This window comes from Myotis lucifugus, unplaced genomic scaffold (assembly GCF_000147115.1).
Source record: "Myotis lucifugus unplaced genomic scaffold, Myoluc2.0 scaffold_38, whole genome shotgun sequence".
NCBI classification, from domain to species: domain Eukaryota; kingdom Metazoa; phylum Chordata; class Mammalia; order Chiroptera; family Vespertilionidae; genus Myotis; species Myotis lucifugus.
Genome location: NW_005871086.1, coordinates 3,757,813 through 3,773,871, shown reverse-complemented (window position 1 = coordinate 3,773,871; position 16,059 = coordinate 3,757,813). Strand labels below are relative to the sequence as shown.

Sequence of the window (16,059 nt, the reverse complement as noted above, 5' to 3'; positions counted from 1 at the left end):
TAGAGTGGTAACAGATATCAAAAAAGTCAACAGAGACTCTTGCCTTTCCAAAAATGTATAAGTGTATTTCCAAATATTTCTAAATGGTTCATCAGAAAGGACATGTTCAAATATATAGTCTTAAATATTTAGGGAAAAGGACATCATTGGAATGATCTTAAAACACACACAAACTTGCACCTCAGCCAACATTCTCAAACAAGTTTGTATATCTTACACTTAGGGTTAACTGCTAATTCCATTTTCCCAATTTATATATGCAATAACAGGGCTCAGAATGCATCATTTTCAATGCAGACTTAGATCATAGTTAGCTGGTTAAGTAGCCCACCCTTAATAACAGGGGTTACTAAGTAACTTTTGTTAGCTAATGACAATTTATTTTATTTTTTATTTTTATTTTTTAAATATATTTTATTGATTTTTTACAGAGAGGAAGGGAGAGGGATAGAGAGTTAGAAACATAGATGAGAGAGAAACATCGATCAGCTGCCTCCTGCACACCCATCACTGGGGTTGTGCCTGCAACCAAGGTACATGCCCTTGGCCGGAATCAAACCTGGGACTCCCCAGTCCGCAGGCGGATGCTCTATCTACTGAGCCAAACCAGTCAGGGCGACAATTTATTTTTATAAAAATAATTTTTGATTGATTTGAGAGAGAAACATTGATTAGTTGTTTCACTTACTTATGCATTCATTGGTTGATTCTTCTATGTGCCCTGCCAAGGGATCAAATCCACAACCTTGGCTTATAGGGACAATGCCTTAATCAACTGAGCTACCCAGCCAGGGCTATTTTTCTTCTTAAACTTCTCAGAATAGAATGACTTTTCAACACCTATCTGAAGAGTTCCTGTCTTATCTTCTAAAAAAAATTAATTAACCTTCTTACTTTCATAGCCAGAGTGAATTTTTCATAACTAAATACTATTGCAGGATGATGTGAAACAAATGTGGATTTGGGAGTGGTGACACCAGAGTAATTTTGAGTAACACTAGTGCTATTCATTTTGGTTTTCAGGCATCAACACTTATGAGAGGATGTGACCCACTCTGTTTACATGGATAACAACTAAGGACAGTGTGGTCAGGGAGTATTAAGAGCAACATTAATGGGCAAAGAGCATAATTGTTTATCACAGCTCCTCCTGTTAAGGTCATCCAGGAATGACGATTTAATAAATAGTTGTGTCTTTATATTAAAAACTTGATAGCAATGTCAACATCACTTAAGCTATATTTCACAGAATGTATGTTCTGCAACATATTACTAAATATTTAGTGAAATAAAAAAACACACAAAACACACACACACAATGTTTCATGTTTTAAGTTGAGAAATGCTGCTTTAAAGATGGTTTTTGTGTGTGTGTGTGTGTGTGTGTGTTCTTTTTTTTTAAATTGCAGGACTTCCTAAAACCTTTAATAAACTCATGTGCACTGTGAATTCCTATGATGTGATTTCAGGACAGAGCATTTCCAGGTTTATCGGACTAGTGACTCTTTCTTTAGAAAGCACTAATTCACATTTTCTGCAGTACTGGTGAGCACTAGTACTTGGGAAATCCCACATCTGTGGCCTCAGCAATGGGGTGTGTGTGTGTGTGTGTGTGTGTGTGTGTGTGTGTGGTGTGGTGTGTGACTGGTATCAACTGGCACATTCAGAAACACACCTTTGGTGTGTTTGTTTTCTATTGCTACTAAAACAAATTGCCACAAACTTAAGTGTCTTAAAACAACACAAATATATTACCTATAGTTCCCATATATTAGAAGTCTAACCTGGGTCTCACTGGGCTGAAATCAAGGTATTGACAGGCTGCAATCCCTCTGGAAGCTCTAGGGAGAATCTATCCCTTGCCTTTCCCAGTTTTGGAGGCTTCTGCATTCCTTGGTTCATTGCCCACTTTCTCCATCTTCAAAGCCAGCAACATCGCATCTCTCTGATCATTCTACTGTACTACCTCCTGCTGACCACAGATAAGGAAAGTTCCCAACTTTTAAAGATCCATGTTAAAGATCCATGTGATTAGATTAGGCGCACTTGGCTAGTCCAGGGTAATCCCTCCATCTCAATGTCAGCAAAGTCCCTTTTTGCCATGTAAGGCAGCATGTTCACAGATTCCAGGGTTAGGGTTTGGACACCTTTGGGAGCCATTATTCTGTCTACCGCCACATGGGTCGATAATCATACCTTCAGAATTTTGGCCAGCAAGGTCGACGAATAAGAAAGAGAGCAACTATTCCTACTGCTTGCTGGATTTCTCCCAACTATTACTTATAACTTCACAGTATCAGGAAAATCAAAATTATCATCTCATTAAGGGATGTAGAACAGTGAACAAAATATGGAACATGTTCCCAAGCACCAAGAACTTGGTTTGGTCTCCACAATGCAGAGAAGCGTGTACAAGTGCTCTGGGAATTCGATTCTCCACAAACAGCCAGCTGGCTGACCAACATTATGGGCCTGATTCTATAAGTTGTGCATTTTCCAGTAAGAAGTACTCAAATAACCCCAGTCGGCTTTATTGAAGCTTTCCTTACTAAGGTAGTGTGCATTCATGTCCTTCTATGATGTATGTACTATAATTGTCCCACTTTGTGAGAAATTAATACACTCTATGGGTTAATTGACAAGATCTTACTTTCACCAAACCAGTAAAAAATACATCTGATTCCAAAGCCTGAGGTCTTAATCTTATGCAATACTGTGTCTATTCACTTTTATAACCCATCTCTCCTACAGGTCCTCCCTCTTCTATCCCCAACCCAAGGGCTTCCTTATATGGTTCCAGGCGTGGGAGTAGATACAGTTATACTCATGCACACATTCAGTGACGCTCTTTCTGTCACTTGTATCTTTATGAAGCTTTATGCCTTGATTATATGCCTTTCTGTTTTGATCTATGATAAGGTATGGAGACTGCTGGGCCACTAGCAGGATATGTCATGAGTACATGGCTTAGAGTCACATCTAGTTTTAAAATGTGGCTAGGTCGTCACCTGCGAAGTAATTTAGCATGTTATGTGAGCATCATAAACTTCAGTTTCCTCCTCTTATGAGAGATTGGCAATAATATCTGCTTCAGAGGGTCATTGTAAGGATTCAAAAAATGATATATGCAAAGCACCTGATGGATGATAATAATGTACTATTATTATATAATGCAACAAACTGAAGTTGATACTATTATCATCAATTCCTTGCTGTGTTTACCTACATAAGAATGCTATCCAAAGTTCTTGTCTCTATGGAAGGTGCGTATTGAAAACCTCTGCTTAAATCAGTGACATTTGTACAGCCAACAATCCTAGTTTCATTCTCATCCTATTGTTAAGGTGTGGTTCAGGCTACTCAAAACAAATTTCTTCTAAAGGGCCGTGACTGCCGGGAGAACCGGGGCCTGAGACTTCTTGAAATTTGCTAATCACATCTGGTTTAGCTTTAGACATTTTCTGGGGTTTTGCCAGCAGCCACGACATTTTAATGGCTACAATAAACCTCAAAGCCTCATCAAATCTTTGCTGTATGTGTGAAAATTATGTCCTCTTCAATTAAACATTCAATCTAGGCTCACACCAAGGCCTTATGGAAAAGGCGGTGAAACCTGAATGGGGACGGGAGATGAAACGGACCGCCACGACTCTGGCCATCTTGCCAGATGGTATTTGGAAGAAAAAGAAATTCATTAGAGAACCAACGGTCTGTATTTTCTTTAAATATTTACTAGGTACCTTTCATGTGTTAAAAACACTGGCATCCCTAAAGATTAGCAGGGATTTTTTTGTTTAAATATTCAATGTGTGTGGGGGAGTCCCAGTTTCCTCAACCACCTTTATGGTACTTCCTTGGTGAAGTCCAATACAAAGAAGAAAAATAACTGTGATGATCAGTTTTCCTTCCTAGGGCAGCCCCTCCAGTGGCAGAAGTTTGATATCTCCTTAAAATTGACTGAGAAAAGTGTCAGTTGAGTACTGAGATCTGCAATGACAGCTAGGATTTCCCTAGAGAAAATAAGATACACCAAAGTGGGGAGCTTTGGGGGAACCCCTGCCTGTCCACTGTCTTCCTAATTCACTCTTCTCATCCCTTTTGTTACTTATCATCTAACACACTGGAGCGTCCAAGGGAGGAGGCCGAGCCAGGATGCCCAAAAGAGGAAGTCCCTGGAAGGAAGGCCGGGGAAGAGGAAAGAACACACACAGATCAGGCTTCTGTTCAAAAGACAAGAGGAGCGAGCAGGCCCAGGGTGTTAAAGGGGCCATGAGTTGGGGGGATGGGCATTCAAAGGCAGCCAAGGAGTGAACAAACATGGGTCTTCGCTGCCACTGCTCACCTGCAGCCATCCTGGGGACTAGCCTGGGCCCTAATTCCACCCCTGGAGAGGGACAGAGGAAACTACTCCATGATGGCTTACTTGGCTTTACTCAAGTAAGAATCAAGCTCCTCATGTACAAGAACAAAACTGTCATTTTTATTTTATTTTATTTTATTTTTTTTTAGGAAAGGGAATAGAATAACCACAAGTCCACATATCACATTCCTGAACAAAGCATTCATTTGGTTGAATTCATGCTCTCAACCACATCAACAGGAGGGGGGAAATGTCCACATGTTCCTTTAAAAATAATTTACAAGGTAAAAATATTCACTTGTAACCACCGTCCTTATTTAAGCAAGTTTATGCCCAAAGTAAAAACAAATGGCTTTCCCTGACACTCCGAGCAGACCTTGCCCCTTCACTTCCAGTTCCAAGCTGTTCTCTGTCTAAGACTTGGGTTTCTGAGCACTCTTTCACAATAAACATTTTTTGAATGTTTATTTTATGTCTTAGTGTAAAAATATTCCTGGTTCAAGCTCTTCATTTCCTCAAGCTCGCCTTTTGGCACTCTGGGCTCCATTTCCACATTAACACGCTCCCTAAATCCTCCACAGAGCTCTTCAGTTGGAGCTATACAAGCTCCAGCGCAAGTATTTATATTCTTGGACAAGGAGATGTCTCCACAGTGAAAACACAAGACTCTCGAAATGCCAAAGGAAAATTCCTGCCCAAGAGAAGCATATTTTCACCTTTTAAAAAAGCCCAAAGGGCTTTCAGAATATTGTTTTGAATAATTAAAAAATGTAAAATAAACTAAAATAGAATGTCTTGCCATCCTTATTAGACTCATATATATAAACCAAATATATAGGAACACGTGTGTGTGTGTGTGTGTGTGTGTGTGCGCGCGTGCGTGTGTGTATGACAAGAAGAGGGAGCGGGTGTGGGAGCGGGGATGGAAGAGGGAGTGGGAGAGAGAGAAAGCAGCATAGTAAACTTGTTTAGAAAATGCATGAGTTTTAATCAGATAGAATTCAGTAAATCTGTTTTGCATCGCCTGATAACTTCTCCAAGCCTCATTTTTCTTATCTGTAAAAAGAAAGTTAGTATAGTTCCTGCTTTTAGGTTTGTTATAAGAATTATATGAGACCACAGTAAGCATCCAGTAAAGGGTTTAGGCTGTTAATATTATTATTATTAAAATTATATCTATTATATGTTGGGAAATGTAGATAAAACAAGATGTAGATATAACAAGTACTAACTAACACAGTAAAAGAGAGAGACATGTGTAAGTCCAGTGCCTCCAAAAAGTGCCTAGTGATGGAACGCTTTGTGAGAGCTGTAGCATACCACAGCTGAACTCTGCACCCATTCCATTCAATGAGCCACACACAAGTAATCCTCTTAAATCATTTTTTAAAACTCTTAGCTATTATCATAACGGAACAGTTCCTGTTACCTTCCAGTTGCCTCTTCAGTTTTCTCAAGTCTTTGATGAGGTCTTCAAACTTGACTTGGGAAGCCAGAAAGAAATCTTGTGGTTCAGGCAGGGGGAAAATGCTCTTTTCTGTTCCTGCTTCCTAAAAGATATAGTGGAGAAAAGCACATTATACTTCCCAATTGTCACTTTCAGTTGAAATTCCAAAGCATTTCTTATTGAATGTTTGAATAAACATTGCAGCAACACTCCTCCGGGGTTCCTCAGTTTGGACTGGTTACTCTGAAGTGCTTTGGTGTGTTTCACAACATCTTTTTGCTCATACTGGCATTTAGATTGGCTATGGCATGGGTGAGGTTCCATTTTGCCTCATGAATGAAAGAGAAAATTGTCAGGTATGTCCTGATCTTGGGCACTCTATGTCCATGGGAAAGGGCATAGGAGGAACACATGAAAGTATTTAAATTAAAAGTCCCTGTTTGGGTTGCACATGGTAGCAATTAGAGAACTCAGCGTTGAGGTATGTCAATGGGTGTGAATTGGAAGGTACTGAGTAAGGCAGCACTTCAATGGAAGAAACAATCACCCTGCCTTACGCCTTTACCTACCTTCCTCTGAACCTTAAAGCACGCATGCGTACATGTGTGAGTGTGTGTGGGGGGGAGGGGAGGATTGAATTCATATTTGTAAAAATTTCCCAAATGTTGTTTGGCTACTCTTACCACATATTTAACATGGGCATGACTGGGTATAGTTTTTGACAAGCCCCACAACTATCCCTCAAAGAGCGCCTGAGCTGAGAAACTTCTTGAGGGACAAAACATTCATCAGGCACATTGAAAGATAAACTGAGCCTCAAATTTCTTTTCCAGTCTATCTGGCTTCTTCCTGGGTTGTTTAATGTAGCTTCGTATCTTGCTCATCTCAGACAATCCTCAGGTCTCTCCACATAGGCCACTTTGCCAGCTTTCCTTCACATTCCATCTTTCCTACTGCTATTAGGACTGGTTCCAGACTCTAAAACTGCTTTACAAGGCACTTTATGATCTGGCCTCTGTCTACATCTCCAGCCTTATTTCTACCTTCTCCTTATTTCTAACTCCCTTCCTCAAACTTTCTTAAAATAATAGGTCAGGTCATGGTCTCTTGCCTCTAGGCTTTTGTAAAACTTTTATATGAAACTGTCCCTTTTTCCAACCCTTGCCCAGAATGTCCTTATACCTCCTTATTCATACTCATCCTTCAAATCTCAAAACAGACATCACTTCCTCAAAGATTCCCCCTAAGTCCCAGCAGCCAACTCTTGGTGTTCCCAAGAGCCCCTGGTATTTACCATTCTCACAGGACTTACCAACATTAATTTACAAATTGCCTGTTAGCTTGTACGTCTTCCCCACTAGACAGGAAGGCAGGAACTGTGCCTTGGTCTCCATATAGAATGTAACCTCTGGCCTCTCAATAAATTCTGTTTGGAAACATCACAGAAGAGCTACAAAACTCTGCTCTGAGAAATCTGTACCTTCAGCAGGAGACATCTAACTTACTTTCATATTTTCTTGTGGTTTCAGGATTCCCTTGACTCTTCCCCTTCCTTTAAAACCTTTAGCTTTACTTGGAATGATAAAAGAAGGTGGTCTCCTCATTTGCATAGGACAACATTTTACATGATCAAGGCACTTTTTTTCATCTTCCTATACTTATTTCACTACTTTAAAAACCATGGAAGCAGTATCTGGTCTGAGTGCCAAGATGGAACGACATCTAAGATGCTTGCCACAAAACTCCATGGTGATCTACACTGGAAGTACTCATGAATAATATCTCTTTCTATTTTCCAAAACTTTTTATCAAACTTAGTCCAGCTTCATTTTTCTTTTCTTTTTTTTTTTTTAATTGAGAAAATGCTGCTGAGCCAATCAGCCTGGTAGTAGTTCTGGTGAAATTTGCTCAATTAGAGTTCAAAAGACATGGCTCTAGATGGGTTTCTTTAAACTTCACAGACCTAGACTTGGACCCAAAACCTGGCATGAGTGGAAGAAAGCCTGGAACAGAAGTCACCTTTCTTCAGCTAATTGCTCATCACTACTAACCACAGAAATCATCACTTACGCTCCTAAAGGGAGAGGATCGTTTAATAAATCATACAATTTTACGCTCTTGTTGAGTGAAATGCATTTTGCACAGTGAAAACTAGGGGAGGACCACACGAATGTTGACTTCTTATTTTTCCTAAGCCGGACCATTCCAAATTTGAAACTATTCTTACGGTAAGATTTTCCTCTGGGAAGCTGATTTCACTGGGTTCGGCTTTCTTCAACGAGCTGTATATCATAGGCAAATCTCAGTCTTCCTACACAATGCATCTGACTTGGTTGAGACAAATACCAGGAGGTATATCTGCTCATGTCAACCTGGGATTAGAAAAGTCACCTCTCACAATGCTTCTACCACACTGGTACCTGCTGCCAGAACTTGGGGTACGGTACGTACATATTGCCTGAAGCAATATACCTCCCCTCTCTACCAGAAAATAGCTTTCACCTCCTCATACCTAATTCTTTACAGATGCCTCTTATTACATTGTTGTCAATATTTGCAGAATATACAACTCAGCAAGTATTTATCAGGCACCTACATTACAGACACTAGAAAGAGACAATGAGTTCTGGATCTCAGGGAGCAATACCAGGGCGATGGTAATTGCTCATTGATATCTGTAGATGAGGTAGAAAACATATTTTAAGTGAGTCATTCAAACCAAGTGTTCCTGGGCTTAAAACGAGTAAAAGACAAGGAACTGAGCAAAGCCCTCTTGGAAGAAAGGTCATGTAAGATTGCAATATTTTTTATTATATCTTTTTTTCCTTTTACAAAAGTGGCACATGTTCATTAGGTTTAGTAATTAAAAGAAAGAAGAAAGTAAAAATCTCTTACAATTCTACTATCCAGAAATAATCAAACATTTTAATATATATCCTTCCAGGTATTTCTGTGTGTATTTATACTTACATATTGGAGATCACAGTATATATTATTCTAAACACATTTGTAATTTAAAAGCAGATCAAAAGCATTTTCCAATGCCAGTAAACATTCTCTTAGACACTTTCCATGGTAGCATATTCCATTGTATGACTCTAGAATAATTTATTTGACTTAGTTTCTACCTTTGGACACCTACTAAAAAATTTCGTGATATTTTGCTACTACAAATTATTTCAAATAAAATAGTGATACATGTCCTTATTTTTTCCTTAGGATAAAACCCCTAGAAATATGTGTAATATTCCACATATTCATAGGGCTTCAGATACAGAATGGTCAAAGTCTCACTAGCCCATACAGCACATCTGAATTAGGAAAAGGGGTCCCCGGTAAGCAGACACAGCTCTCTGGGCAAACAGCTTGACAAGCACATGATGAGAAATTTTTTCAAGGTACCCATTACGGACATATAGTTTGGCGAATCCAGAGCAAACTAGATAAGGGTCTCATTTGACCTATAGATCTTAAACAGATAGGAACTCAGTCAATCATACAAGACAGACCCTAGAAAGGCTGGATCAGTATAGATTGCTAATTCTATACATATAGTTGGCAATTTATATCTTCTATTTGTTTTCTGTGGTTACCTGCAGTCTGTTTTGCCACTATTTTTAAAATGAGAAGGAATGAATTGATTTTTGCTTATTGCTTTTGAAGAGCTCACTATATAAACTTTTTCCCCCAAAGGTATTTTAATTATTTTAAGAGATATTCATAAGAAAAAAGAGAAGTTTTATATAAAAAGGCTAGTGACAAGAATAGTTCCAATTAGGGAGAACATCAGATGCAAAAACACATCAGGAAGAAAGCACAGGGTGTGTTTGGAAAACATCAAGTCTTGAGTTGAAGCATAGAATGTGCACAGAGGAAAAGTAATAAAAATCTGGTTGTAAAACACTGGCATTAAATTGGATAGAATCTTAATTCACTTGAAAAAGGGGAGACATTTTGTTTTGGAGTAAAAAAGTGATGTGAAATGATCAGAACTATAAAATGTAATCAGGCCACAGGCCGTGGAATGGGCTAGAATGGTGGGGAAGCCAGCCGGGAAGTAATCGAAATTCCCTAGGTGAGTTATCATAAAGCCTGAATGGGCGGGGGTCACTTAGGATAAAAACCAGGGAAGAACATGACAAACAATTTGAATTGAAGGACAGAGATCAACGAAAGAAAAGCACCATTTCATGTCTAAATGACCAAAATTATAATATCCTTAATAGAAACAGGGGAGAAGTGGAGGGGTGGGGTGGGATGAGAATCCTGGTTGTAGATATATTGAGAACAATTAGATAAACCCACCGGGAGTGCAAGAAAGAGAACTATAAACCTCATCAGTGCTTAGCTGGTCGTCTGGATGAAATTGCAGGCCTCTTAAAACTAAGGCTCTGGCATCTTTACTTTCCTTCCCTCAGTACCTAGGAAAAACTCTGCTTCCATGGATAGTTAAGCAGGAGTCCTGACAACATTTTCCGGAGACTTTTTCCATTCATCTTGATTGCTAGATTTCTCAACATCTTACAACAGTACCTCTTTCTTCTCAAAGCTAGGACTCCTTGTTCTCAATTTAATGAGGAGGAATAAAATACAGAAAATTATGCTCAGGTAGATTCTCACAGAAAATGTTATTTCTAATTGCAAATGTAATTTAAGCAAAGAGGAGGGATTTCAAATTCCACATCTGCAACTTGTTCCCAGATGAACATTACTGAGAATGTATTGGGCATTACTGAATATTAATTTCCTAAATTTTGGTCTGCATCCCAGAATCTAGTTTCAAATATAATGGCTAGACTTCACAAAGGCCCTGGCAACCTGGTCAGAAGGCACCGGGATACCGGGGGTTTCTCCGAAGCTGTGTCACACAACGGAGTGAGAGTAAGTAGACCTGTACCACCAAATAGAGGTTCTCTTCACAATTGGCTTCAGTGTTTCCATCTATAAACCAAGGAGGCTGGCTAGCTCTCAGGACTTGAAATCCATCCATCCATCCATCCATCCATCCATCCATCCATCCATCCATCATCCGATAGCTGAATGCCAACAATGTGTAAGAGTTGAAGCCCCATTTGTGTAGTTTTCCACATAATGCCATTTCTTACCTGATCATAGTAACGCAGGTAGTATTTCACGACATAGTCCACCAGATTAATCCCATTATCCTAGGTTTAAAAGAGAAGCTTAAATGAAAATCATTCACATGAGACTCTGCTGTATTATACAGCTGAGAGCCAAAAATCTCAGTTTATGACCTTAACACTTTTAGTGCGTGATACCTGGTCTTAATTCTGAGACCGGCAAGATTTCTCTCTCTCCTCCTTGTCCCATCCATTTTTTATGGCATCCATGCAAAGAAATAACACTACACTGCTCTTTGTGGGGTAAAAATCCCCCAAATAATCCATAAGACCTCTGAGGTCATGGCTAAAACCAACCAACAAACAAAATAAATAAATAAAACACAGTCTCTATATTTTCTGGCATAAAGCCAAGACAGGAGGGGGCAGGGGAGTGCTAAAGGGAACCAGGGACTAGAACAGAAAACCATCCCTCCCTTCCCACCTTTCAAAAGATGTGTGTTCTTAATGGTGTGAAAAACAATCAGGACAGCTTAAAAGGAATGCCATGCCACTTTATGACCCTGGGAGGCCAGGCCCTCCCACAAGGCAGCCTTTGAGTCTTGTTCACATGGATCTAATTCTAATTTGCCTCTGTGTTTCCCCTCCCTCCACTCCCACTGCCCCCCCATAGGATGCCTAGGTATGGCTGGTTGTTTCTAAAGAGGTGGCTCTGCAGGGGTGTGGAGCCAAATGATAATCAGGCTCAGAGAGTTTGACAGTAACGTCCAGCCTGATTGTTGTGGGCAAAAGAGTAAGTCAAACGCTCACCTCAACATTGGTCCATTGACAGGAATGAATAAATTACAAGTGGCCAACAACAAATTCAAGCCTTGTGCTATGGCTAATATCATATGCTGTTTTATTCTCTCACTGCAATTCAACATCTAATTGCATTTTAAAGCAAACAAATATGTAGTGGGAATTTTGCCATCAAAATAAGATCAAACATTAAAAAAAAAAAGCTATTTTATTCCAAAGTCAAAAGAAAGCAAAGGAAAAGTATATTGTTATGGGGAGGACGGAGATAAATGGAACAATCAGAAATAGGTTTTCTTTTTTTAAAATTAAAGGGATAGAGGGAAAATAATGGCAGATCATAGACATTTATTACAAAACAAATAAATACCCGACTTTTGACATCCTTGAGTTTGGGCAGAATTTCTAAGCTGTATCCATCTGCTTGTCCCCGAGTCCTATTTCCTCCATTCATATAATTTCCAAAAGCCAGAATGAGAGCTAAAATATCCTTCACACTCTTCATTTGCAGCAAGCCCTGTGATGACAAACACCAATGATTATGCAGCTGAACTCCAAATATAACTATGTCCATTCAACAACAAATATTTATTGAGTACCCAATAGGCTATTTGGTGGCATGTTACCAACAGAATTAACAGTTAGCAAGATGGAAAATAAACTTTAAGCCTTACGTGTCTTTTAAAAAATACATTGAGTCATCATTTCCTATCCTTTCAATGAATTATACTATGTGTGGGTTAAATATTAGTATTTGTATTTCCATTTGAGCCAGTTTTATTTTGTAAATACTTGAAAGTATTTATAAATTCAGGAAAGAGAGTTGTTATAGTTAGGCTTCACATTCGATGACTTGCAAGTAGAAAGGGGTTTAATATCATTTGAGGATCTGTTTTTGGACTATTATCTATGTAAACAGTACAGTTAAGTGTAGGGTAGTTATAATAACATGTCAATTCTTCCTTATTTGTGGTTCTAACCCTCAGAGGTGAACTACAATCATGTAGTTCAAGACCAGAGGCCACCTGTATTAAGTATGTCTATTTGCTGATATGTCTATTCACTGTTATTCCAAGCTGCTTAGAGTTTTCTTCGCTCCCCATTTCATTTGTTCTCTCTCTCTCTCTCTCCCCCTCCCTCCCTCCCTCCCTCCCTCCCTCTCTCCCTCTTCCTTTCCTTCTCTCTCTCTCTCTCTCTCTTTCTCTTTGCTTCAAGTACACACTTCAAATAGATACTTTTCCCCTTTCTCTATAGTCTTAGTTGGCTTTCTTTTATTTTAGGAAAAGAAATCCAAATGCAGCTCTAGGCTGACTTCTGCTCCTGACTCTCTGGGCACTATTAAAGGGTACATATTATACTTTGGTATATATGCCTTCCTTATTGAAATCTTTTATATTTTAGAAAGAAAAAAATAATGCCTTCAGATAAGTAACTAAGTATTAAACTAAAAGCTACAGTATTTGTGGAGAGTGTTCTTAAGGACATGGGTCACTGGGAGAAAAAGCCAAATGCTAGAATTTAACTTTATAATGAATACCAATGTGGTAAAGCCAACAAAAATTTATTTGCTCATCACTCATTATCATAATCATTTGTTTCCTTTAACAAATATCTAGAATCTTTTTATTTCACTATGTAGCACATTTCAGATGATCAAATTCATGGGTCTGAGGCAAAACCTCTTTTGTAATCCAGACAGTGAGTAAAAAATAAACTATACTATTTGGGTTGGTGTTAAATGGCCAGTATGTACATTGAAATATTTGAGAAAAAATCTGTAAGAATGCCATTTCCCCCCCCTTCTCTCCTTTTCTCTCTCCCTCTCCCTCGTACTTCATCTGCATGCACACACATACTCACAGCTATACTTAGAAAAACACACAATCTTAAACCCAAAAAGTTTTGGCAAAGGGATTCTAGCTGATCTCTCCCACTCCCAGCTTCCTCCTTTACCCCTAATAAGGACAAAGTTGTCTTTTTAAATTAGACAGCAACATACCTTAGAAGCTCGTGTGATGATCTCTACCTTTCGATGCAAGGAGGTGATGCCTTCGGAAAAGACAGACCTGAAGATGATACACTGGGCACGCTCAGCAAAATTAGGGATCTGGGCTAATTCACGTAAAAATCTGTAAAAATTAAGAAGGAATCATCTAGCTTCATATAAAATCACAAAGAAAGTAAAAAGACAGCTGGGAAAGATCCATCATGAGAGCATTCCTTATTTGACAATTAATTTAACAAACTTAAAAGGTACCAGGCTAACTTAAGCAACTCTAAGGCGATGTGTTCTACTGTGGATAACAAAGCCACTTTTCAAAAAATGGGTTTTTATGGTAGTAAATAAATGCATAGGGGCCAGTCAGCATAGCTCAGTGGTTGAACATCGACCTATGAACCAGGAGGTCAGGGTTTGATTCCCAGTCAGGGCACATGCCTGGGTTGTGGGCTCGATCCCCAGTGTGGGGTGTGTAGGAGGCAGCCGATCAATGATTCTTTCTCATCATTGATGTTTCTATCGCTCTTTCTCTTACTCTCTGAAATCAATAAAATACATAGTTAAAAAATAAATGCCTGGTATATAAATTACTTTAGGAACAGAAAATTAATGCAATTATAATGAACCACAACAAGTTATCTACCTCCTGCTACCCAAATAGGAGACTAAACCCAAATGAGAAGTGTTAGTCTTTAGGGCATGAGAAAATATATACAATATACTTGCTGTATAATGCAGCATTCTCAAAGGATATATTTATACAGGCTGAGTAAAGTGAGGACTGGAGACAAGTGATACAAAATCTCTTAAGTGAGATTTTTGCTTAATGAATTAGATAATAGTCGATAATGTCCCTATTTTGCAGATATTTGTTTACTCTTCCACATCAACTTACCTATATAAACAGAGCTCAGAGCTCAGTGCTTGGAACAAAGCAGCACTCATTAAGTGGACACAATCTAAAGCTGCTTAAAAACTGTGGCAAGGCAAATCTTAAAGCTAAAGGCGAGTACTAACCTACACACAAAAGCTCACTGTCTGAGCAGTTGGGCACCGGTGCCCTTTGCAAAATTAAGTTGGAAGAACTACATACTCTCCTGGCCAATCACCAGAGGAAGGGGCATAAAACTAAACGGGTGGAAAGAGTTGGATGTGAACTCAGAAAAGGAGAGAATCCACTAACAGCAATTAAATTCATTTTGGGGTCGAAATGATTATTACCTGATATTTCTGAAAGCCTCGGTCAACTCATAACATCATTACTTTGACATTTTGCAATCTCTGCCCACGAATGCTTGCGAAGCTGGGGCCTCCTTCTTTCCATGCCTGAAGAAATTCCCTTAGCTAATACTCGGTGCCTCTTTTACTTTTTTTTTTAGGGAGCTCTGGGTGTTAATAAGATTCTAATGATCAGCTATTTTTCTTGATTGGATTTCCTATATTTAATCTTCTAAGACTTCTAAGCCAACTCTTCTCATTTTTTTTTATTGATTTTTAGAGAGAGGAAGAAAGAGAGGCAGAGAGAGAAAAACCTCAATGCCAGAGCGAGACATCTATTGGCTGCCCACTGCATGCCTTCCACTAGCGTTTTAAGCCACAACCTGGGCATGTGCTCTGAAAGGGAATTGAACCAGGGACCCCTCTGTGCACAGGACAACACCCAACCAAGCCGCACCAGCCAAAGCTCCTCTTCTTCTTTGTTTTTAAATGACACAGAGATGAAGTAAAGAATACCCATAAAGAAGCCACACCTATGTTTTAAATTTCTGTAATGGATTATTATGAAAATAATGTAATGGGATATAAAACCCATACGATTTCTGATTAGGACAAGATGAAGAAATTACATGTTTATGTAAATTGTTTCTTCATAAAATTAGTATTAAACCACTGATTTATTTATAACTGGAATTAGGGGTACCACCAGTTTTCACAAATGTGAGTAGTAAAAAGCTTGCAGGACAGGGGCATTTGGCACTGTGGTGACTCAGGGAATTTAGTTACTCAGATGCTGCTGAGAGCTACCTCAAGGGGAGTGCCCTGCATTCCTTCCTCTCCCAAATGTGACCTTGAGGCTCTATTCCCAAGCAGGACCTGATCCCCAGCGTGTGCACACTTCCTAGAGTAAATGAACACAGAGTGAAGAATTTACAGAGACTGTGTAAGAGAATACACTGCTCAACACCTCAACTCAGCAAGAAGGACACAGATGAAAAGCGCATGTTGCTTGAACAATTACTTATAGCTAGTTTCAGAACAGGAGGTTCGGGACCAATATGAGGAGACAAGCCCATAAGTTCACCAACTTACGTTACACAGCAAAGTAGAGCGGCAAGGCTGTCTCGGATTAAGGGCTCCCTGGGATCCGGGCTAG

General features: G+C 39.2%; 1 protein-coding gene across 1 annotated transcript in view; it reads right to left on the bottom strand.

Annotated features, from left to right (window-relative positions):
- FMN1 (formin 1) overlaps window positions 1–16,059 on the bottom strand; it is a 287,638-nt gene that overhangs the window by 118,104 nt on the left and 153,475 nt on the right. The window contains 4 exon segments of the mRNA XM_023752890.1: window positions 5,790–5,910; window positions 10,913–10,972; window positions 12,057–12,203; window positions 13,686–13,815. Of these exon segments, the coding sequence (XP_023608658.1) occupies window positions 5,790–5,910; window positions 10,913–10,972; window positions 12,057–12,203; window positions 13,686–13,815 (458 nt within the window).